The sequence below is a fragment of the Eutrigla gurnardus genome, assembly GCF_963514095.1.
Source record: "Eutrigla gurnardus genome assembly, chromosome: 15".
NCBI classification, from domain to species: domain Eukaryota; kingdom Metazoa; phylum Chordata; class Actinopteri; order Perciformes; family Triglidae; genus Eutrigla; species Eutrigla gurnardus.
The window spans coordinates 5,555,232-5,579,048 of record NC_139938.1 but is presented as its reverse complement, the minus strand read 5'-3'; the positions used below and the strand labels follow the sequence as shown (position 1 = coordinate 5,579,048).

The 23,817-nt window shown below is 42.4% G+C and overlaps 1 protein-coding gene across 10 annotated transcripts in view; it reads right to left on the bottom strand.

Moving 5' to 3' along the window:
• The window catches only part of LOC311026318 (RNA-binding protein Musashi homolog 2), a 227,110-nt gene that overhangs the window by 99,053 nt on the left and 104,240 nt on the right, over nt 1-23,817 (bottom strand). For all 10 annotated transcript variants that reach the window (XM_084029807.1, XM_084029810.1, XM_084029814.1 and 7 more), the window contains exon 7: nt 833-881. In XM_084029807.1, the coding sequence (XP_083885933.1) occupies nt 833-881 (49 nt within the window). The remainder of the gene's footprint in view (nt 1-832; nt 882-23,817) is intronic.

The window sequence follows — 23,817 nt, the reverse complement described above, 5'->3', positions numbered from 1 at the left end:
TACAGCTTTCGATCCGAGTCGACTGCACTTAAACATTTATGCGGGTTGAAAGAGGAAGAGATGGATGTTTACATCTATATGGCGACGCGGCGCTCAGCCAGGCTGACGCGATGCCAGCTCTGCCTACGAGTGAGCTGACAAACGGAGACGAGTCTGCTCCTTTCTCTTGTGGAAAATACCTGTCAGCGCCACGATACGTGCTCGCGTACACGGCCGGGGACAGTCTGTCTCCCAGAAGCCCCTCTAACATACCTGTGCAGGGACTCGTGGCGTATAACAGCCATCGGGAGGCGATCGTGGGGGATAAGTGACAGTCGGTTAAGTCACGGCCTGTAAGCGTGAGGCTTGGCTTAAACGCACGCCGACGCTGCCGTCGTGGTGGTGGTGCAGGAAGAGGAGACCTGTCTTTGGAAAGTCCTCTGCATGGGAGAGAAACGTCCCCTCATCTCAGATAAGGAGCCGATGGGAGATAGCGATAAAGTCAGTGCTTCTCCTGGGCCTTATCTGATGCTGTTATCTAACTGCACAGCACCCACCATCTCCCAATCTTTACACCCTTTAAGCATCTTTCTGAAACACTCACACCAGCATCATCATCACCACACACACACACACACGCACACACACTCAGACATTCTAAACACCGTACCAGCTTATTGATTACTTTGACACGCTCCCATTGTTGAGCAGATGGTACACCTAATATCATGTAAGATTGGAACTGTTCTGTGTTATCTCATGGGGAAAGGACATAAAATGACTATTTTCTCACCTTTCAGAAAGACAGAAAAAAAAAAATGGGAGAAAGAGAGAGAGAGAGCTTTGGACTTACCTCTATGTCTGTTAGTGGTCTTATCAAACATAAGCATGGCGTCGTCGACCTGGAAGACATAAGAAAAGTGCCGGCATTAGCGTAATCTTTTCAGCAAGTGCCTCACGTCACCGTCTCCCCATTGAATCACTTCTCATTCTTCTCACTGTAATTATTCGGAGGATATATATATATTCTCGCTGCTTTACACGCATTTTCTTTCTAAGCACCTCTCACGTACATAATCACTCTGCGGTCACAGGATTATTCTTCACGTACCGGCTCACTTTTCTGTCTTTAGCTTCTAATTTGGATGAAATAGGAATTTGAAGGGTTTTTTTTTTACACACCGTCTGTATTAGATGTGGCAAAGGCGCGAGCAAACAAGCAGCGACATGAGAGGAAAAATTAACAATAACGGCAAGCTGTCGGCACGAAGGCACCGTGTGGACAATATGTTTATTTTGATGAACACCAATGTCCGGTCTGGGGGAGAGTGACAGATAGACACATTACACTAAGCGAGCGTGAGACAAATGGGATCCTTTCCTCATCTCGCAGCCGCGGCGGCGGCAGCATCCACCATAATATCATCCCTCATCATGTCCAATAAAGCCACACAGACAGACAGCATTTTTTTATTTATTTTTTGCTTCCCACATCCCTGAAAAACGGCTCTCTAGACACACTCTGTTTTCTATATAACTCTGAAGAAATGCTTAAAAAAGTGAGTGAGGCATGCTCATTTAGGAGGTGATTTTGTCCTGGGAGAAAAAAACCCCATAAAAAAACAGAGGGGAGGACAGCAGCAGCAGTAGATGGAACAAAGAGGGAGCACCATTCACTCTGGTTATGGTCTCTGGGTAAGTGTACCGAGGACGGTGGAGATGGTAGAGACGAGAATAAGGGTCTCAGTCAAGCCGAACTGTCTGATTGGATAAAGAGCCGACGAGCAGACTAGCGCTGGCACACTCTCCATGCCACCCTCTTGCCACACATTTGGCACACAAGACGTTGGCACAGCTCGCCGGGCCCGGTTACTCACTGCACGGCTCGCAGGCGCCATGCGGCTCCCAGTCACTTTTCACTTTTCACCTCCCCAAAATTTTTGCCAAATATAGCCAGCGACAGTCATATGGGTTTTAATTAACTTACAAAGCATATCTACGTTTCACACATTTCAAGCAGCCATTATTATGGGTAATGTTACTTCTGGCGAGGGGTCACAAACTCAGCACCTGAAGTGGGCGGGGATTCAGAGCCTACAGGTGGATGCCGGCATAGAGGCGGGGCTTAGGAAATCCTACACTCAGCAGGACCAAACAGCACCGTCAATCAACTGGAATAAACATTTTTACTAAACCATTACTTACTAAAGTCCATACCAGTAGGAAAACAGTATAGACACCTTTTCTGTTTGTAAACGGGATGATCTTTAAAAATAATGTGTGGGCAGAATAATAAACCGTACACGTTAGATAACGCTGTCTAGTGCATTTTGTTGTTAGTGTACTCACTCTCGGGGACAGCGAGCTTCAACAACTAGGGTTGGGAATCATGAGTAGCTCACGATATGATAATATGACAACATTTTGCCCACGATAATGATGATATCACAATTCTATGATAGACAATATATTGCAAGAAATCATCTACGATATGCATCGCAATATCTGTGTGCCTGAAGGAGAAAAAATACTAGTGAAAAGGAAAAAGCAGGAATTAATTGTATACAGCAGGGGTCTCAAACTCGCGGCCAATCCAATATTTTGTGGCCCCCTATCTGAAATCAACGCATGTTTTTTTCTTTACTTTATCTGCGTGAGTCGTTTTTAACACTTGTGGGCTACCATAGCTCAGGCTCGTGACAACAACACGAATTAGCTACGTTGGTCACTTGTACCGTAATTTCCGGACTACTGAACTATTAACCTGAATATAGAATATAGTATATAATAGGAGGAAGTAAGAGAAGCCTATGTTCTGAAGAACCGTTCATGTTCTGCATGTTCTGAATTGTTATTAGTAAAGATTGAGAAGATTGGATCAATTCATAGAATGAAACAAAGTGCAGAGTCTCAGCTTGGTCCCTCTTTAACTCTCTTTAAAACTGGCAAAAGGCTAAGAGGAGTCATGAAGTAGTGACTCTGGTGAAGCAAAATAGTAACAGGCTTGATCCATATCAATAAATAGCACCTGCATATTTTAAAATGATTATCTATTTATTTTTAATAACAATATTTGGCGCCAGGGTATCAACGTATCACAGCAGGGAGTATCACGATATTCTGATTTACTGTTTCACCACTATTAACAACGGGACCGGATTGGCCGACTCGATGGCCACACATCCGAACACCTGAGAGAGAAACCAAGCCTGAATCGTAAAGCGAAATCGAGGGCTTGTAAATCTGTAGATGCCCATCCTGCAGTCGCTACTCCAACATTGGCAACCGCTGCCTGCACTGCAAAGCAACCCAAAAAGGTCAGACGAAAAGAGTCTTACAGTATCGCCGAAGCTCTTGAGAGATGGAGAGGAAATGTTGCTAATAGTTTAGACGTTTGGAAAGGCTCTCGGCCGTCGGTACAGATAGCAGAAGACTAAACTATTAACGACGGAGAGACTTTTCTCTCCGTCGTTCCAAAGGTATGAGATGAAAATGTCAAGTTGGATTCGTGCTCCTTCGAGTCCGGCACCCTGTCAATTTTGATGCGTAACCTTAGCCTGTTACTCTCAGGCGACTCGTGTTTGCCTCCAGCTAAAACCGTGATGTAACCATGACGATGGGGAAACATAAAAGCGGTGTACAAACAAACAGCTGCCGAGCAATATCACCTGCAGCAACAGTTTTACATTTATAATGTACCATAAACTAAAGTTTTCGGATCGTTGTTGTTTTTTCTTTTAGTAGAGCAATGCCATTGTTGCCTCGGCAGATAACGCTGCCCTTGGAATTAAATGTGAGAATCCATTTTTTTCTTTCCTATAAAATCTGCCCCTTAAAGCAGAAACAGTTTATAACGTCTCCACGTCTGACAGGGTGAAAGCTCCGCAGCAGAGCAGAAGATGGAATGGCATGTTTACCAACTATGGTAAAACATTTAATTTGACAAGTGCGGCTGACAGCATGTGATCATTTACATGGGAGACAGAAATTTATAGCGTTTGACTTCTGTCATCTAATATGAGTAAAACTGCAACGAGCCAAAAGAGCGGGGCCCGGCGCGCGTCAGTGAAAGTGCAGACAGAATGACTAGCGGAGAACGCTCGGCTTCCATGAAGACTCGTAGAAATGGAGGCGATTTCTTCAACTTCTTTCAACAGAAATGGATACGACACCATGTTGAGGAGTCTATGTGGTTTGGTGGTGAGAACAAAATGTAAAACCTCCAAAATAAAAGACAAATGGCTACTCGTGTGTAATGTTTGTTTTCTTCAGACGCCAACTGGAATCAGTTCATTTATTCTTGCCATCGAGGCAAAACAAGTCAAATCTGACTCGTTGACTTGTAAAAGAAAAGAAGAAGAAAAAAGAGAAACCGTGTCATCAGCCACCTCCTGCGATGAGCCCTTCATGCAACATGACATTCGAATCTCTGCTCTCGGATATTGATAGCATTGCTGCTATAAAGCCATTCACTGCCTGAGAGCAGAAAGACTGCTACTTTGTAAAATGAAGTGGGGTCTATTAAAAGGAAGTGTATTATATAAATGTGTGAACTGTGTTGTTGTGACATTATTAGGAGGAGGAGGACCATCCTGTCAGCGAGACCCGTACAACAAAAAAACATAGATCCACGGCGAAGCACTGATGGGCACTTCAACAAAGAATGTGCACATCATGTGAGAGTCACACTCCAGCAGGTCATACAATACAGTCTGCGCTCTCTCGCTCACTCTCTCTCACTCTCTCTCGTTCACTCTCCCTCTCTCTCTCTGCCACTTGCAGAGTCTATAGAACCATCTCCCGTGCTTCAGGGCTTTTCAATGTAGTTATTCAAGCAGAACACAACTGTGTGCCTCCATCTGATAGAAGGTTAAGGACCTCTTCACTGCTTCACAAAAAAGCCCGCCACACAGAGGTGAGGCCGGGCTCACCTCAGGGAAGAAATCTTTCTCTGTCCTCCTCCTCCTTCTCTTTCACTCTTCCTTTTCTCCCGGCTCGGTGAAAAGAAAGGTTCAAAGGATAATGGCTGTCTTATCACTATGTAAAAGGGGAATGGGAACTCCAGCGAAGTGCCTGGCCTTTTGTGACAATGAAGAAAAGAGCAAAAGTCCATTTCACCGCGGTGTATGCACCTGAACAGTCCATGGCCACTTAAAAAAAAGAAGAAGAAGACAAGAGTGCTAGAAGACAGTCACGGGGGCAAGAAGGCCGGGCAGCTCTTTAACTAACCCTGCAGCAAACACACCTGAACCAAATAACCTCCTCTTTTTTTTTTCAAAGAGGGCTGACAGGACTATATTAGGTATGTGGATTGTTGGAGTACCAGCTGGTTCACTTGTATTCACACTTCAGAAGGCGCTGATTCAATACTAATCTAATTGTGTGAATGGGAATCTGATTTTGAGCTATTAGCTAAGTTTGTATATGATTTAAATAAACTTGCAATGATGATCTTATTCTGTTAAAATCACACAACAAACATGAGTCATTATATGAAACAGATACTATATATGAGACAAACACTTTTCCATGTTTAAATGGTTAATAGTGATAGCCTGCACAGTGCTGTCCTTGCTTTATAGTCAGAGCAATGACACAGCAGTAGTAGCAGCAGTAGTAGCAACAATGACACTGGCAGTAAAAGTGGCAGTGGTAGTGGTAGTGCGAGTACCTATTTAAACCGTTTAGTACTGGCAGGCAGTGAAAGCTGTAGAAGTGGGTTTGTAAGTTAGTGAAAGAGACATACTATTCTTTAAAGGGCCAGTGTGAAGCATTTAGGATAGATTGGCATATAATATAAAAGGAAACTTCTCAGATTTTCAACCGTATCTCTACCTTTCCTAGTTAGGTATAAAGGCTGATGTTCTCTGTGTCTCATCCAGCGATGCACTCTGGATGACAGAAGGACAGAGTGCCACTCTCAGCGTTGGTACCTGTTGTGTGCAATGCTGCTCAAAATCAACCTTGTCCTTGTCAACCATTACATATGACAATGTAGATTTTACAGTGTTTTGGCTGACTAGGATATTTAGATATTTAGCTGCATCCAGCCAGAGAAAGGCCCCTCGAGCCTGAATGGGAACTGTCGAGACGAAAGCACAGACTGGCGGAGCCTTTGCTCAAATTGCCCTCTGATGCCAAAAGACACGGAATCATTCTGCTATAATGAACGTCAGCGTGGGCAGGTTTTTGTTGGAGGCCATCGCCGACGGTAACCCAGAGAGAGCGAGGCGTGAGTGCTTTCCTATGTATGAAAGTGTTTCCTTCTCACTGGGACGGATATGTGCTGGAGACCTTTTTTTTTTTTAAGGATTGGGAAGATTCACTAGAAAAAAAGACAACCAAGACCAGCAGGACCTTTTTTTGTCATTCTAGTTTTCTGATCTAATCATCTAGAGCTGGCAGCAAGCTGCCACAGTGGAGGAGCTGCCGGCAGAACAGAGACCAGCGGGGCCAGATTTTTACATCTTATTTGGTGAATAACGGATTCAGCAAACTAGATAATTAAAAGTTGCTGATTGTTGGAATAGTGGCAATACTAACCGAGAGGTGATCTGTGAGTTTTATTTTGAATGAAGTGGGTTTTGTTTTTGAAGCTTGGCTGAGTTCGGTGTGAGAGAAACTTATGTTTAGAAAGTGTACATTTTCGGTGTTATTTTCGGTTTAGGTGTAAGAATGTTTCCTATAGTGATGTTTTATATATGAAGTATATGTTTCATTTGGTTTATTTATTAGTTTATTAGTAGCACTGCCAGCACAACTAAGCAGCTTTGTCAGTCAATACAGCATGAAATACATTTGCAATCAGCACTGATTGGCCATTTACCTTTGACAAGTATGTTTTTTTTAGGGGTTGACGGTTTATCTGCATTTTTATGGTTATCTGTATCGGTCACTTTTTAGGCCATTAAAATAATTTCATTTGGAAATGTGCTATTTTAATCACTACACTGTGTTTATTTATTTCAACTTTTTAAAACTTCCAGGAATTATTTATGTCTTTGTTTGTTCAACTTCATAAATATGCTGCTGATAGCTCCCTGCCCTTTTTGTGATAAGGTCACGTTAAAAAGGTCCTGTGAATTAAACATATCCTTTAATGAATTTCAACAAAGTTGTGTTAAGACTTTGGCTGCGAAGGTATCAATTAATTTTAAGAGACCAATTGCAGAAATGCCAATGTATTCGAGCAGAAAACTGGCTGTGGTTTGTCAATTAAGGAGCACAGACGATGAAGATCTATATCATACTAAAGGAAAAACATACCTCTCCTGTTCCTGTCATAGAGCGTGAGGTCTAACTCCATGTGCAACCTCTTTGTCTGCATCAATCCATATGTTTGAACAACCCTCAGGAAATTATGCGATCATTTGAAAAAAAGGTTGCTTAATGATGAATTATGTATCAAAGGACAAAGGCATCAATAAAGGCTAATGTGCTCTGTGTTTTGGACAGGAAAACAGCAGAGGTGCCAGGTGACAGGGAGAGATTTAAGAGCTCTGGAAATGAATTATGAAAGCGATTTAGAAAGGTGTCAAATGCACATTTACATTCGGCTCACAGCTGAAGGCTAGCATGGGAGCTTTCCCTGCAATCTGGGGGTGACACTGATATAGATCATATCTAATGCCAAAGGCCCGGAGACCCGAGGCACCGATGGTGACCTGGGACTGGCTGTTGAGGCTCTGCGCTTGTGGTTTGTGCTGGCACCCAGCGGGACTATGTGCTGCTTGTGTTGAGGATTCGTTCTTGCCCTCATCCATTATACTTGCTGTGAACTTCACTTTTACCCAAGTGGAAAGAATTGCACAGTGTGTGTGTGTGTGTGTGTGTGTGTGTGTGTGTGTGTATGTGTGTGTGTGTGTGTGTTGTAGTTCTCAGGCAATTTTGGTGTCAGGTTTGGTATCGAGGATTATCGGGATTTGTGCTTGTGCTGCCAACACCAGACCACAGTCTGTGCTATTTGCATGGATTCAACAGGTGATGCTGAAAAGAGTAGAACATTTTGAAAAAGCTTATTAATGACTTTTGTCAATATGTGGCCAATTCAATTCAGTTTAAATGCTTAACGTTGACAACATTACTTTAACATATATTTTGTTTTGTTCCAACTACACGACTGTGGTCCTCAATTACTTTCACTCAAAATGTAACGATGAAAATTAAATGGCACTCAAAGTGTGCAATGTTGTGAGCATTAAAACAGGAGTAAGCGGGACCTTCAAGTGCTGCAGACCTTGAGGTTTTGCAGAAATGACTAAAATGAGCGGTGGAGTTACGAAGCGAAGAGAGCCAGAGTCAACGAGTGAATATAACAACTTAATGCTTTATTCACACACTCTTGTCACGCCACAGGAACACACATTGCAATCGCCAATGAGTAACAGCTTTGTTCAGCCCATTTTCTGTAACCAGTGTAGCATTAAAGTGTGGCAGAATCAGCTAATTCTGCAGCCAGTGTAGCATTAAAGCACGGCAGAATCAGCTAATTCCGCCATGCTTTAATGCTACACCGGTTACAGAAAATCAGCGGATCAGCAGGCTGGTGGTCCTTCCGCCTCACTTCCTGTCACTGCAAGAAGGACAAGCTACCTAGCTAAGTAGCCAGCCATCCGTCTACAGAAGGAGGGCAGACACGACATTCTGGCCTCAAGGACGTGTGTTGTCACCATGGCAACAATCGCCGTTGTCTTTTGTACTTGTCAAATTACCATGGCAACGCTATGGTTGCGGGATATTCACATGCCTGGCAGAAATCCTTGATCAATGTAATCATTCAGTCAATCACAATTAATCATCTGACAACGACAGAAAAGAGTACAAAAGTTGAATAGTGACAACAGAGTAGGAGCATTGTAGTTTTAAATAAATCTTTTGTTATCAAATTTAAGTTAAAAATGTTTTATCTACTTTAATGCAATCTTCAAATATCCAATTTAGTAGGAATTAGCCAAGATTGGCGTTTAAATGCTCTGTTATTATGGAAAAACTTTGCATAATTTTGTTTTTACATTTTCAGGAAGTACTGATTGTTAATGTGGCAAATAAGTGATTCAGGAAACTGATTGAAATGTGCATCCCTACTTTGTCGGCACAGGAAAGCCTCAGTCCAACCATATACTCTATATAAGACATCGAGGTATAATAAACTATTTGAGAAGACGGGTCATTTTCTCATAGACTTCCATGCAACCAGACCTGTCTTGGTCACCACATGTCAAGGTTGGCCAATAAAGTGAGAATCAAGGAGCTGAATTACAGACATGCTGATTAACGTTAGCCTCATTTTGTTGACCAGTCAATAGACTCATTACCCAATCCACAACGTGAGGATGAACAAGTTGAAAAGCTGAAAAATCATGTAACAACAGTCAATGGAAACCAAAATCATCAACCCATTGAGGACTGGATTCAAGATCACACCAAAATTTTAAAAAAGATCATGGTGAAATTCCATTATTGGGATACTCGTAAATATCACAATATAAATAGAGCCTCATGTTATAAATCATGATCATGATTTATTGTTCACTTATACAAATTTCAGTATGTTTGAGGGCCATTTTAAGAGTTTTAAGCAAATGGGAAATGTTCATATCTTTGCATGCCTAAACCACGGCAGACATTTTCTAGGATTTAGCCAGCATCCAGTGCCAAATATATGTGGCCCTGCAGTAGGAGGACTTTCTTTGAGCCATGCTATTTATTTATATATTTCCCAAAATGACAGCCCTTTGTCTATTAAAGAAAATTAATTCATTAGAATTCATTAGATGTTCTACTGTCACAACACACAGATCCACTTTGACACACTTCTGTCCTGATATACTAAATCACATACTGGGCAGAGAGTCCAGTGTTGAACTGGAGGGCCTGGTTTTAAGCCACTTTGTTGGCAAAGCCTTCGTTTTCCTTGAGTGTCTCTAAGCAAGCCTGAACCCCTGCCATCTTAAGGGGCAGCCGTTTGGAGCCGAACCAGCACCAGGGTCCACCCCTCACTGGGGAGGGGTAAACGGGGTAAAAGAAAATCCCTACAGGGATCAATGAAGTATCACATTATTATTATTATTATTATTATTATTATTATCATCCTCATCATTGCCATGACGAGAGATCTGGGTCACGGACAGTCAAGGAGAAACCTCAGCTGGCACCGTCCCTTCATCAACACTCCCTTTGCAGCGCCGAGCATCTAATATTCTATTACAATGACAGCAATTAACAGAGAAATGATAGCAGCCCGGCGACAATGGACAAATTTGTGACAACCCTTTCAATTGTCCTTTTGTGGAGGAAATCTATATTATTGTCTGAGAACGTGGAGCTGCGATGTGCTGCATCCATGCTTGAGCGCTTTTACAAGCGGTGGTGTAACGAGGAGCAGAGGGCAACATTTTTGCTGCCTATAAGCTCTTGCAATTACACAAGGGGGCAAAAGGGACACTGTTCTTAAGCGGGGGCCTAGGTGGACGAGCATTTTCTTTTTTTCTTCTTCTTTTTTTTCAGGTCCTCAGCAGAGGCCAGCTATGTTTAATCTGGAATACAACCTCTCTCTTCACCAAAAGGAATAATGGATGAGTGGCAACCCTCGGCACAAGTGATGAAAATGCACGGCTAGAGTGCAAACACACACTCTCTCACACACACACACACACACACACACACACACACACACACACACACACACACACACACACACACACACACACACACACACACACACACACACACACACACAGGAAAAGCAGTGATGTAGGGTGAAAAGGTGCTTTCATGTCATTTCTCTCTCTTTTTCCTCACAGTATATTGGAGTCACAGTCCTACATATACATTCTGCATACCGATTTAAAAACATTGTAATATTTCTATTTTTGGAACGTTAATATTATAGAGAGGAAACAAGGAGAGCCATAAGGACATCCAGCAATTGTAATTAGAAGTGGACAATTACATATTTGAGGATCTCAACTGCCATATGGCGCGCGCTATATTACACTATGAATGAATCCCCAAATATGGCCACACAAACGGAATGAGATTAGAGCGCTCACGTCCACAATTCATCTATTTTTTAGACCTAATTACCGAAAAATGAGAGCAACAGAGAAGCGAGTGTTTTTCAGCATCCATCTGACAGGAAATTCTTGTGTATGTAATTATTAATGATATACACCATGGGCTGAATGTCAACACTTATTCCAGTAACTTTCCTTCATGTTGACATTAACAAAATGGCTTGAGAGGAACACTTGAGGAAGACAATTCCTCAAATCTGTCAGGATTACATATTTATGAGGTCCCCCTGCTCAGCATCCAAGGAGGTCGCCATGGTGATATTAACTGATGTATATTCTTACAATGAACTTTGTGTGTCAACGGATGCCTCAGAGCATCGCTGCAATGGTTAGCAGAGATCCAAGCACACGGCTCTGTGCAGCTCTCAGATCAGCAAATACACAATTAAAAAGGCAGTCACGCTGAGGCCACTCTAATCAATGCACTGTTACAAAGAGATGTAATGAAAGGATGATGGAGTGACGCCTTCGGGAGGCTGCTATATTGTTAGGGCAGACCGTAACACTGCTGTGGCAAAGCGATATTTTATTAGCGCATCTCTAGCTCTGCCTGAGTCATCCTCAAAACAAAACAAAAAATGTGGATAAAAGAAAAAGTATTACAGCTCCATTATTGTAAACAACCCATAGTTAAGGCATGTACGCCTTTATGCCAAATATTCATCATACAAACATAATCCCGTCACCCTGGGAATCTTTGTTTACCTTACTGCTTTCTTATTTCCGAGATTACAATTAAAGCCAATTCTTGCGTGGTTCCATCCGCCAAATCAGCCAGCTGTGTTACAGAGCGTGTGGCGTAATTTGAAATTTAAATAAAAGCTGTCCTGAGATGTCATCTTTGCATCTAGGCTTAGGCGTGATGTGGGTATTTCTTGTTTAAAATCACCACTTCTACCCTTTTTGCAAAACAGGAAAGCGTTTATGAGGTTGTCCCTTCCTATATGAAGAGGACCTGCGTATGTTGAGGTCTGCCGTTGCGTTGGTCCACGCGGTTGAGCTCAGTATGCTTGAGGAAGTAGGAAGTAGGCCTCGGCCTCGTCCATCAATCCGCCTGTCTTCCTTTGCCAAGCTGCAGGGAACTACCCATTAAGGAGTCATTTTATTAATAGGGCCCCTTTCCTCTCCGCCACACTCTTGCAGAGTGCCTCCTCATTCTGTCAGGATGGAGTATGCCTGCGAGCCACCTCCATGAAACTGCTGCACCAGGGCCCTCCCTCATTCTCCCATGTGAAAGCTCGGCCTGGGAAATATTGTGCTTTCAAGCTAAAATAGTATTTGGAGAGGTGAGCAATCCCTAAGCCCTAGAGCAAACAGTTTAACATTGAGGACTTATTTAAAATGATGTCCTTTCTCCTGGTAAGCCAACCAGATTTCTCTTTTAGTACACACACACACGCTCAGACATTTTACATCACCCGCCCCTCCTTCCCTCCTCCGTGCTAATGTAAATATAGCTGCAAACAGCATAGAGTGGAGGAGGGGAGGGGGTGAAAAGTTTAGGGAGACACGATGATGTGAGAGGGATGTCTGGGAGGAGGTTTGTTTAAACGGGCAAAAGGATTAAACTGGAATATCCAATGCTGGGTTAGCTATGCAGCTCTTTATAGGCCACACTGATCTTTTTTTATAATATATTAGGGTCATTCATGGGGATGCGCTGATGGATCTAATACGGATCAAAGCCGGTCCGATTGGTTTCATGTTTCTGATTCAGAACGTGTCGTCAGTGGAAGACGACATCAAGTCCAAAATAAAGCCACGGAGGACAACTTTAAAAAAAAACTAAAAACAGTCACATTTTGGAACGGTTATTCCTATGATATTGTAATTCGTTCCCATGCATGCGGCTGAGAGTAATCGCAGTGACCGGCTCGTCTGCTGACAGCACAGTCTCCCCCTAGCAGCTTCCTGCCTACAGCAGATAACAGCTAGCGGTACGGGAGGTTGCATATCGACTCTGACTCCATATATGTGTCGGGTCAAGGGAAATTATAACAGCGTCGCGATGTGTCTCACATTGTGACATTCACTTTTGGGTGAGAAACTTGAATAAATACAGTTGTTTGGAGATGTTTTCACAGAAAGTTAACTTGCAAACATGAATTCTAAGCAGCTTATTATATATAATTAATGCCATGATTGTTTTTTGTTTTGTTTTTTTAAATCAAAACAAGTATTTAAATAAAAAAACTCTAAAGAAACAAATACAATAGCTGATGATAGGTTTTTACTCGTGCTGATTGCATTCAATTTCGGTATAATAAAGTATCATAAACTTGTGTTTTCTGCAATAATCCACAATAATAGCGGTGAATTGACCTGCATTTACAAAGCACTTGTCTAGCTTACTAGCTACTCAAGGCGCTTTACACTACATTCAATAATAATATACATAAAACACTTTCTTAGTTTACATTGTTCAAGCAGTAAAAGCCTTAAAAGGATACTGACTAACACCTAAAGCTACATCGGCGAGGCGCTCTGGCTTTTGCTTTTTGCAGTAACAACACATTCTGTTATTCACTTTTTATTTTAATGAGTAAAAAACACGTTGGTGACATGGTGTTTGAAAAGGATAGCTCCATCATACCCGGTGCTTCTGAGGAGACGCCTGCTAATAACGCTGCACGTATCCAGGCAACGGGGGAAGCCGTGCAGCCTCAGCAATACGTGGAACATCACAGTCACTCGACGGCGGGAACGAACAAACATGTTCGGATTCAATCAGCTTATTAATGGAATGGGAAGATAGTAAAACCCACAGCCACGTGGTTGTGAAACACGGGATTATTTCAAGTCGATCTGGAAATGAGCCTCGTCTGAAAGAGAGCAGGGCGCTCTCTGTGGCGGCAGACGAGACGGCCTTGAACTCGGGAGGCTGATTTCAGCTCTTTGTTGGTGATGAGAACACGCAGCAAAGGGCCACCGCTGTACCGCTGCTGCCTGAGCTTTAACTAAATGACACAGCGACGCCTTTCAAAGTACATTTTAATAACGGACCTTCTGTATTCATGAATGAGTGTGACCGCTCAGCGTTCACAGGCCCGATGAACATAAATCTGTCTTCCGAGACACGTGTGTATTATGTACTTTGATATCAATAGGTGAACAAGGGGGATCAAATGTGCTGCTAGCTTCAGTTGAATAGCATTCATTTCACTCACAATGGCCACCGTCCCTAATACCTGCAGTGTTTTACTTAGATTAGGCTTAAGCTTTTTTTCTTTTTCTTTTTTTATTAAAGGCCATTTCAATAATTTGACATTCCTCCCCAGAACGGGAGAGAGCGAACACCGATAAAAACTTCTTTTTTTTTTCTCCCTCCTCCTCCTTTTCATGGAAAACACTTTCATCTGTCATTTTGTGATAGCCCGTCTCTCTTTGTCAGCGTAAATACGGGAGCCCCTATTTGAATATGGTTACACATCCCTCTATTTATTAAAGCTTGGATTAACATGACAGGAAGTTTTGTCTGGGGGCTCTTTAAAATGGCTCAGAGAGGCAATCTGGTGACAGTAATAGGATCCAGCTAATATACTTGACTGATGCTCCTTTCCCAGTGTTATAAAGCAGAACAATGGGAGTGGGGTTCTGGGAGTGAACACATTGTGTTTTGTAATAGTGTGTGTGTGTGTGTGTGTGTGTGTGTGTGTGTGTGTGTGTGTGTGTGTGTGTGTGTGTGTGTGTGTGTGTGTGTGTGTGTGTGTGTGTGTGTGTGTGTGTGTGTGGACGTGGGTGCGCTAATCAGCCAGAATACCATCACTTAGCAAATATAAGGGCTGAAGGAATAAAAATACGAAAAGGTCACAGAGCAATTCCATCAGGACAACTATGCTACAATTAACTGAATAGAAAAAGGCTTTGACATTAGGGAGAGCTATAATAATGTTTTACTCCAGCGTCTGTGACTTTGTAGAGGTTCGTTAAAGGTTGGCTTTAAAAAGAATAAACACAAATTATTTTCATTACTTCTCTTCTTACGCAAGTGAGGACCGTCAGCCGTTCGGTTTTGGCTCTGATGTAAGATGTTCAGAGATTAGTCGTCCCGCCAAGTAGTTTTAGTCTCCATATTTTTACTGTTTTTGCGGATTCTGATTTCCACATTTTTAAAATTTGGAAATCAATGTTTCCGATTTTGTGTCTTAGCACTATAATTGACAGCAAGGCTCCAGAATATTACTTCAGACAGTGTAAATGGTCTTATTGTTATCTGTAGCTGTTATTTACATAACCTGAATAAGAATTAGCACACACACAAAAAAAAACAATTCAAAAGATTAGGAAATGAATGAATCAATTTTATTATTCTATTACTAGTTCATAAGCTGCTTAGAGTTTTTGAAAGGAAGTTAAACAGGCTATAATTCCCTCTCTAATAATTTCATATTGTTGCGTAAATATCTCCTTCAAACAACTGTATTTATTCCCGTTTCTCTCTAACGCAGCTTTTTACAAGATTACATTTGAACACATCATGATAGCGTGATTTTATTTGACCTTTGCCCAACACTGCATCCTAATACAACTTAGGGGTCTGAATCTTTGGCTTCACAGCGATTCAATTAACGAGTCAGTAGTTGGCGATTCGATTCCAGGACATTTTTTATTATTTGATTAAATTCTGTAAACCACGATTTGATTCAGTAACTTGTAACTAAAATTCTATATCCATGAAATAAACATGCAATAATGCGAGTGAGACTATCTCTATTCTTCTGAAAGGTGAAAAAATAAACAGACAACATACAGTAATTACTTATTAAACATATTTATTCTATAAAAAAAGTAGTCCTGCATAATATTTTATGCTGAATACAAAAATGTAATTAAACATTGCTCAGTTATTTTGAACATTTTACAAGGCTACAGGTGCTGGGGAGAGTCTTAAAACATTAAACATAATTAAGAATTGCTATTCAAAAGATTTAACGCATTTATATTGATTTTTGGTGAAGCAAAACGATTTATTCTATGTATTTATTTTAGCAGATCGATTTAGTTGAATCGGTAGGACTGACAATCGATTCACCGATGCATCGCATGAATCGTTACTAATACAAATACAACGCATCGTTAGCTGTTAGCTCCATCATGAGCAGGACGATGCTAAAGAACCATGAGGGTGTATCACTACACATATGGTGCTTATAGTGGCCCCGTGTTATTTATGGCTTTATGATTTTTCTTTGGCCTGATCACAACAGACATCACCATGCTATGATCCATGTTTGTTTTGTTTTTTCCCTGCACTCAGATCTATTGCTGTCAACATCAGTATGCTTAGAGGAACTTGCTTATAGATGTTTCCATATGTCAGAGAGTTGCTATAGATGGATCGTGTGTATATGCATGTGTGTGTGTGTGTGTGTGTGTGAGAGCTGGGTGAGCAGATCAAACACACATCTGTTTGTGAGATAGAGGGAAATCTGTGCTTCTCCCCCAAACCTCTCAATACTAATTAACGATCCACTGATAGTGGCCAAATGCCAACTGTCATTAGCAGCAAACGCAACACGAGTGCACGGACGTAGACACGTGCACGCTCAAAACGCAGCCGCGGTCACCCGCGCCACACCATTTCCCTCTGTTTCCTCTAACTACGTCAGGTAAACTCAACTAGAACGAACCATAGCGTACGCAAGTGTGAATCAGATCACTGTTACTTTATTGTAAGCGACGCCCGTTCAACACACGGCAGGCACTTACACCACATGCTTGAAGACATGAATGACAACCTTAATTCTCGAGTAGATGCGGACCCTTGACTCCTTCACTGATAGTGCCATTTGCGTGCTCTCGATCCGCGTGCTCAGTAAAAGCATCTGACAGCTATCTTTGATTTTATTTAGCGGGGATTTAAGCGACGCCTGCATCTGAGCGGATATGCCACCCACTCTCCCCTCTCCCTCCGCCTGCATCTGTCACTCTCCGCCTCGGTGACGGGGTCAGGCCGAGAGAGCAAAGTGGCGAGAGGTAGGACGCTGTGAGCAGATGAGGGTCTCCCTGCACGGAGCCCCCCCCCCCCCCCCCCCACCCCCGCTGTGACACCCATCACGGCGTTCCCAGACAGACGGCAGTTGGTTCTGAACGATGCCACCCACGGGGGCTACGACGGCGAGGCCAGAAGACACGGGGGACCACCGGGGGAAAGGGTTTATATGTCAGTCCGCCTACTGGTCATCAACCTGAGCTGTCATTCAAATGCCAAAACAAAAACATTGGTTCAATGTGACCTTTTGTGCGGTTATTAATAGTATAGTAGGTATCTGTGCTGGGGATGGATCATGGTAAGTTGAATTTCCAGCATCGTGATGATTGTAAATATATATTTTGATGATTATCGGTATAATATTTTGGCCAGGATCATCGTGATCCGTTCCCTCCAACGATACCAGCTAAAGAGGAATCTTCCATTCTTCCTCGAAAACCAGAGACTCGTCTGGTCTCCCCCTCCTCTCTCCCCGTGCAGCCTGCCTGCCTGCCGCCATCTCACGACAGCATCTCTCCATCTCTCGCAGCCCTCTGATCTCTGTGTCAACAGGCGACGCCGGCAGCTCGCACCGACTTAGCATGCGTCAGCCCATCTGCAAGGCTAAAAGGCGTCTGCAAAAACGCATTTAGCACAGACTTTTAGGGTGCGATTAACGGCACGGTTGGTGAGGAACCGCAAGCACCGTTGTCTTTACACCTGACGAGTTACCACCTCGCCATAAAGACGGGGCGAGCAGACCCTCATTGGCAGGGTGGGGGGGTGGGGGGGGATTCTTCTCCACGAGGCTGGGAATTTAGCAGGCAGCAGGTAGGAGATCAAAGCTGCTGTTGACAGACTGCACAACGCAAAGATTTATTCAACTCATCAAGAATTGTCGCAATGTTTTCTCAGCGGCCCGCCATCTCTGTGTGTGCCTTTACTGATGGGGGTTTATTAGTTGTCAGCGGGCCAGGTGGGAGGCGGCGCGCTCGTCCAGCTCAAGTCCAAACTCATACAGAGGTGCTGATGACAGGATCCAAAGCACTCTGTGGTTTACTCAGTGGAATTCAAATGCCAATCCCCCTGCCCAGCGCCATCTCCCCTCTCTCCCTCCCTCTCGTTTGTCATCCCCCCCCCCCCACCCCGCTCCCTCTCTCTCCTCCCTCCCCTCTCCCCCAGTGTTTGTCAGGGTTGGTGATTAGCTGTCACCCTCTGCAGAAGCAGATAACACTCCATACAGCCTGTCTCCCCTCTGGGAGCATGCACACACGTAAAACAGGAAAACACACAAACAAAATATACAAGAGTGTGCACGTGTATGCAAACTAAAGACACTCAGCTGTCCAATGCAGGACGGTCCAAATCATGGCATCGAGCGTTTACGAGGACTCGTACGTATCAACTCACCGTAACTTTGGTTATTTCTGGTTTTGATTAATATCACAGTTATCAATCCCAATCCCTGTATTTTCAACAGATAGCTGCCTTAAACTTGTGATGGACACACCAGCATTAATTTGAGGTGACTTCAGCCACTCTATGGACTAGGCGTGGGATAATATGAAAATGTCATGTCACAGTTATACTGGCCAAAATAATTGTGATTCATGATATTATCCCCGATACTCAAACATACTGGAATAACTTAACATTATGATAAGAAGCATACATATATACATATTTTTATTGCATCACAGATAAAAAACAGATATATGTATGATAGATGTATCTTGTATTTTTTACTTCTCTACCATGTTAGCGAGCTAGACAGCTTTTTCAAGTCACTCGTCACGATAATTACGATTATCCCAATAATGAAGGTTTTTTTTTAATCCTCATCCATGATAATATCCTACATCGACCCATCCCTGCTATCGAGTACTTGCTCAAGTCCACCTCTTGTCACCACTATACAGTGAAGTTGACACATGCATAAGGAGCAACAGGTCCAAGCTTTGCCTTCAGGAACCGACAACTAGGGTCGTGTTTTCTAACAAATTTCCTATAAACGGTTACAATGGAAGAACAGTTAATGATACCCCACCATAGTGGTTACCCAGTTTATAGTTATGCATGTCTAAGTGAGTAATTATGTGTGCAGAAATTCTTAAGTGTCACAGTGTCAGGGAGCAAAGCCTCAAAGATAAAATGCCCCTCAGCCTATACCCACTTCATTATTGCGTGCTCTTTACACTGCACCCTGATCTACTTGTGTCAGAGTGTACTTTGACTAAAAGCTAAAAGCCAAGTGGCTCATTAGCAGCTCTCGTGGATCCTGCCGATGCCAGCTAGCTGTGTGACAAATTTCACTTCAAATCTGGAGGTATACATAATTGACGGGGTCTTCTAAAAGTTTTGCGGTGGCAGTGAATAGCTGACCACCTTCATATTATAACACACGGATTAACAAATGTCCACTGGTTTATGCTTTCTTTTCTCTTTTCCACTTAAAACTGTCAAAACTGCTCTCTTCTAATGCTGAGATCTTCAACAGGTGGTCCAAGACATCGAGGGGTCTTTTCTTTCAAAAATGTAAACATGTCCAAAAATACACGGTAACATGAATACAACAAATAATAAAGACAATACAAATATTCCTATATGTTATGTTGTGAAATTGTGCCAATATATAATTAAAACATGTTCTATAAATACATGCATCTTTCAACATTTATTATTTTAATGACTTAGCTTTGTTGACATACATCATTACAAAGTACTGTTATACATGGCACTATAGGCTGCACTACACATTATTATTGGCCGGGTTTCATAAGGAACACAATGTTATACGATATGTAAGAGGGGATCCCTCCACCGTGACACTATCAGCCAAGGGTTTTCTTTTTCCAGAAACAAACAAAATAAAGACCTGCGTGTTTGAAATGAACTAAAAATTGAAAAAAGAAGAAAAAAAAAAACCTTCCTTGAACGCTTGGAGTGCAGCCCAAGCTGCCTCCTGATTCATATCGCTCCCACACGTATACACAACTTCGTCCCACACATAAGTCACCTCAATTTTTTGAGGACTCATCAAAAAAAGACAGCGTTACCAGGACGCATCAGAAGTGCCAAAACATTTTTTTCTCTTTGGAAATAAAAAATGCGCTGAGTCTGACAGACCCTCATATATCTCCTGTTTACAAACGGACAGCGTCTGCATGACGAAGTGTTGCTATTTTTGAACCAAATGTGCAGAGGCAGTATTCCTCCAGTGTTACTGCAGGTAACTTGTGCCCTTTTCCATCCTGGCGACAGGTGCTGCATTAGTTGGACAGGGTGTGCTGCTTCTTTTTTCTAGTTGTCTAGTCTTCAGTGGAACTAAGTGGAGGCATCAACGTATATTATTGACTATTTCCATTGTTATAGTTACTGTTACAGTTATATAACGTCAAAGAAGACTAAAAATGGTTGTTCAACTTTTCCGGGCAGCAACAGTGGAAGATGTATAACAACTTAGTTTGTATGCCGTGTCATCCAACCTCTCAATCTCAATCCATTTCTTCTGAAGACTAAAGCAAATAGTCACAGCCTCCTCCTGCATCACATATGACCTCACTGAAAGAGCTGCGGTATAAGGATGCACCGATCGATCGGTCGCCAATGACGTGACCGGCTGATCAGTCTCATATTTCCATGTTTTTTTTAAGCTGGTTAAATCTACACACATGTGCCGCATGACCTTGTTAGATTTCTTGAATACATACAGCTGTTTGAAGGAGTTGTTTTCAAGATTAAATGGATATTAGAGAGGAAAGTATGACCAAATTCACTTACTAACACTAAATTCAAGCAGCTTATAATACATAATTAAAATTGATAACTTATTCATTTTTTGACTGTTGAAATAATGTTTTTTATAACGTTCACCTCATGATGATTACAAACCACAGTGAAGTGGTCTGTTGCTGCTTTCAGATGAGAAGACATTTGCTCTTTGTTCACCGTGCAGACATGTATACGTCATCATCGCTGCTGGTTGTGTCACAGCTGTTACCTCATCGACCGCTCTGAAACGTCAGCGGCAACCGAGGTCAAAGTTGAAACAATGTCAACATCAAGCGCAATCCTGTTTTCTGTTTTCTGAACGTCCAATAAGGATGGATGAATCACTTCTTTGGAACTGCTTTTTATGTGTGATTTTATCCTGTGATTATGACTGTGATTTCTACTGCATGGTTTTTATTTTATTTTATTTTATTTTTATGTAAAGTGTGTTTAAAAGTGCTATACACATAAAATGTATATAGATACAACTGACAAAGATACAATGAATGGATTCTTGTTCTACCTTTGTCAGTGTGTTGTCAACTGAGAATGCTAAACTTAATTTTAAAAGATATTTCTCAAAGAAAAATCTCTTTTTTTATATATATTTCTATTTATTTTTAAATAATTTCCCGGTACATGCATGTTTTTTTTTTTTTTAAATGTGTCCTTTTTTTAAAAAGGGGGGAAAAAAGGTGCCCATGGTGCAATTTTCCAGCATGCCGCTGGGAAGGACAAAGAGGACATGTTTTTTTTCAATAAATGTGTAAGCGAGCAAACACTCACCATGGATACAAAGAGTCTGAAAAACAACCTGCTCAGACCTGCAATGACTTTCTAAGGACTGAAATGGGCCCGAGGTGTCTCAAGAGTTTGATATCATTTCCAATGAGCTACGCAGCTTCCAGCCGATGTGAGCTCAACTTGCTGCCGTATCCATTGAAAACCCTCCCCATGACACCTCGACTGAACCCAGCAGTGTGCTTTCATTATTTCATAGGAAACACACTCTTATTTAACACCAAAGCAAACGTGTCCGCGGCTCATACAGTAGTACGATTTAGCGTTAGGCAGGTAGTAGCGTAGTGTGGTTCATGGCTTTCCGATCCCATCCGCAAACAATACCACAGGTTTAACATCATCACCCCCCCCCCACACACACACACACACACACACACACACACACACATCATCTCTGTTGTCACAACACAAAGAAGGATTGAAATGTAGCAGATAAATATACGCCGTGGCTTTATCTGCTGCCCCTAAGCAGCTTTACTCAAAGGGAAGCTCAAACAATGTTGGCTAATCATAACATTTTAGGAGTCGGCGTGTCATCTCGAAATTGCCAAGAACAAGAGGTGATTTCTGAGGAGATGACAACCCTGTTATGGGAGCACAATAGCAATGTGAGGGTAAAGCCGGGGAGCAGAGAGAGAGAGAGAGAGCAATAAAGACAGCAGGGACAAACACAGACAAAGCAGGACGTATGAGATCGTGCCCCTGCCTCTGTGTACATACGGCCAAACGTGCCGGAGCAGAGAAAGACCAACACATTGAGATAACGTCCCCGTGCTCTGGCTTCCTTTTTAAGGGTGATTTGGCAGCTCGGCCTCATGTCCGTTGGCAGCCGGCAACATATGCCCCCAATCGTCTGCTGATCGGCGAATTACCGCATTGCCTTTTTTCCCTTCATTTCCTTCAACACTATTGGGTGATTTGCTGAGGTATTGGAACACATTCGACGGGAACAAACCACTTTACATTTACCGCTGACATATAGCTGGCTGCTTTTACAGGCAGGTATTCGGCTTTATTGGCACAGCTAATCAAACACATTTAACAATCCGGTTCTTTTTTTTTTTTCTCATGAAAGCCACGTTATGTGTATAATCGCCGTGGTCAAAATATCCAAACATGCCCCGAAGAGACTATTTGGCTCGTTGCTTCCCCCGCCCCTTGTGGTCAGGCACTGCTGGCTCTCAGCGCAACACGGGAAGTGATGCGTTTACTGTCCCATATTAGGGAACTACGTCAATGAAATTACTTTAGCGTCAGCAGGCTATATTTATAGGAGTCACACTGTATGGCAGAAGACGCTCCGCAGGAGTGTCTCCACCAGTGTGCCAGGAGATAACATGGATTTTCAGTGCCAGTTCTTTCCTCTCTTTTTTTGTGTGAAACCATTTGATCTCCTTCTTAACCTCAGGTGACCTCCTTACTGTAAGATGCTGTTTTTGTCTCATGATATTCATCATTTATACGAGATGATATAAATACCTGGACGTGAAATTGAGGTGATGCTTTCCGTCCGAAGTCCTGACCACATGCCGACCGAGGGTCAGCTGCCGTCAACACCTAAACAATGTGTAACTAAGGAGTACAGACTCTAGGGACAGGAATGAAGTGTGACTGTGACCAGACGGGGGAAAATAATCTACGTAATCCAGATAGAAGCCCTAAAGGCTTTTATAGATCGACGGCATAGATTTTCTCTCTGTCTCTATTTCTACCTGGCTTAGGTTTAATTCAACTCAATTAAATCAACTCGTGAGTCCAGGAGTTCGCAGAGAAAGCAATCATTCATCTTCGTGGCGAGCCACTTCATCTGAGCAAAAAGGGGAAAAAAAAAACTCTGCTCTTTCTCCATAGACACCATTAGGCCACTCAATATAGTTTCAGCCATGCCAGCTCTGTTATAATTACTGCAGTTGACATCTAACAAACAGCTCTTTATGGATGTCCCGGCCTTACTGTTGCTTTAACACATCTGCTGGTGTGTGAGACGTATTACAGTTTCCACCCATAAATTAAATGGTTAGGTCGCTTTTACATTCCGGAAAAAAAACTGCTTATCTTTAGACATGCAATGCGAAAGGAAAAAAAAAAAAAGTTATCCCTGATACAGAAACACACCTTGAGGTAAATCTGTTATCTACACTGCACACCACAGCTTTAATGTGAGACAATCAAAAGCACAATCAGCCAAAAACAGCTATAAGGGATTGTCCTTGAGTGACT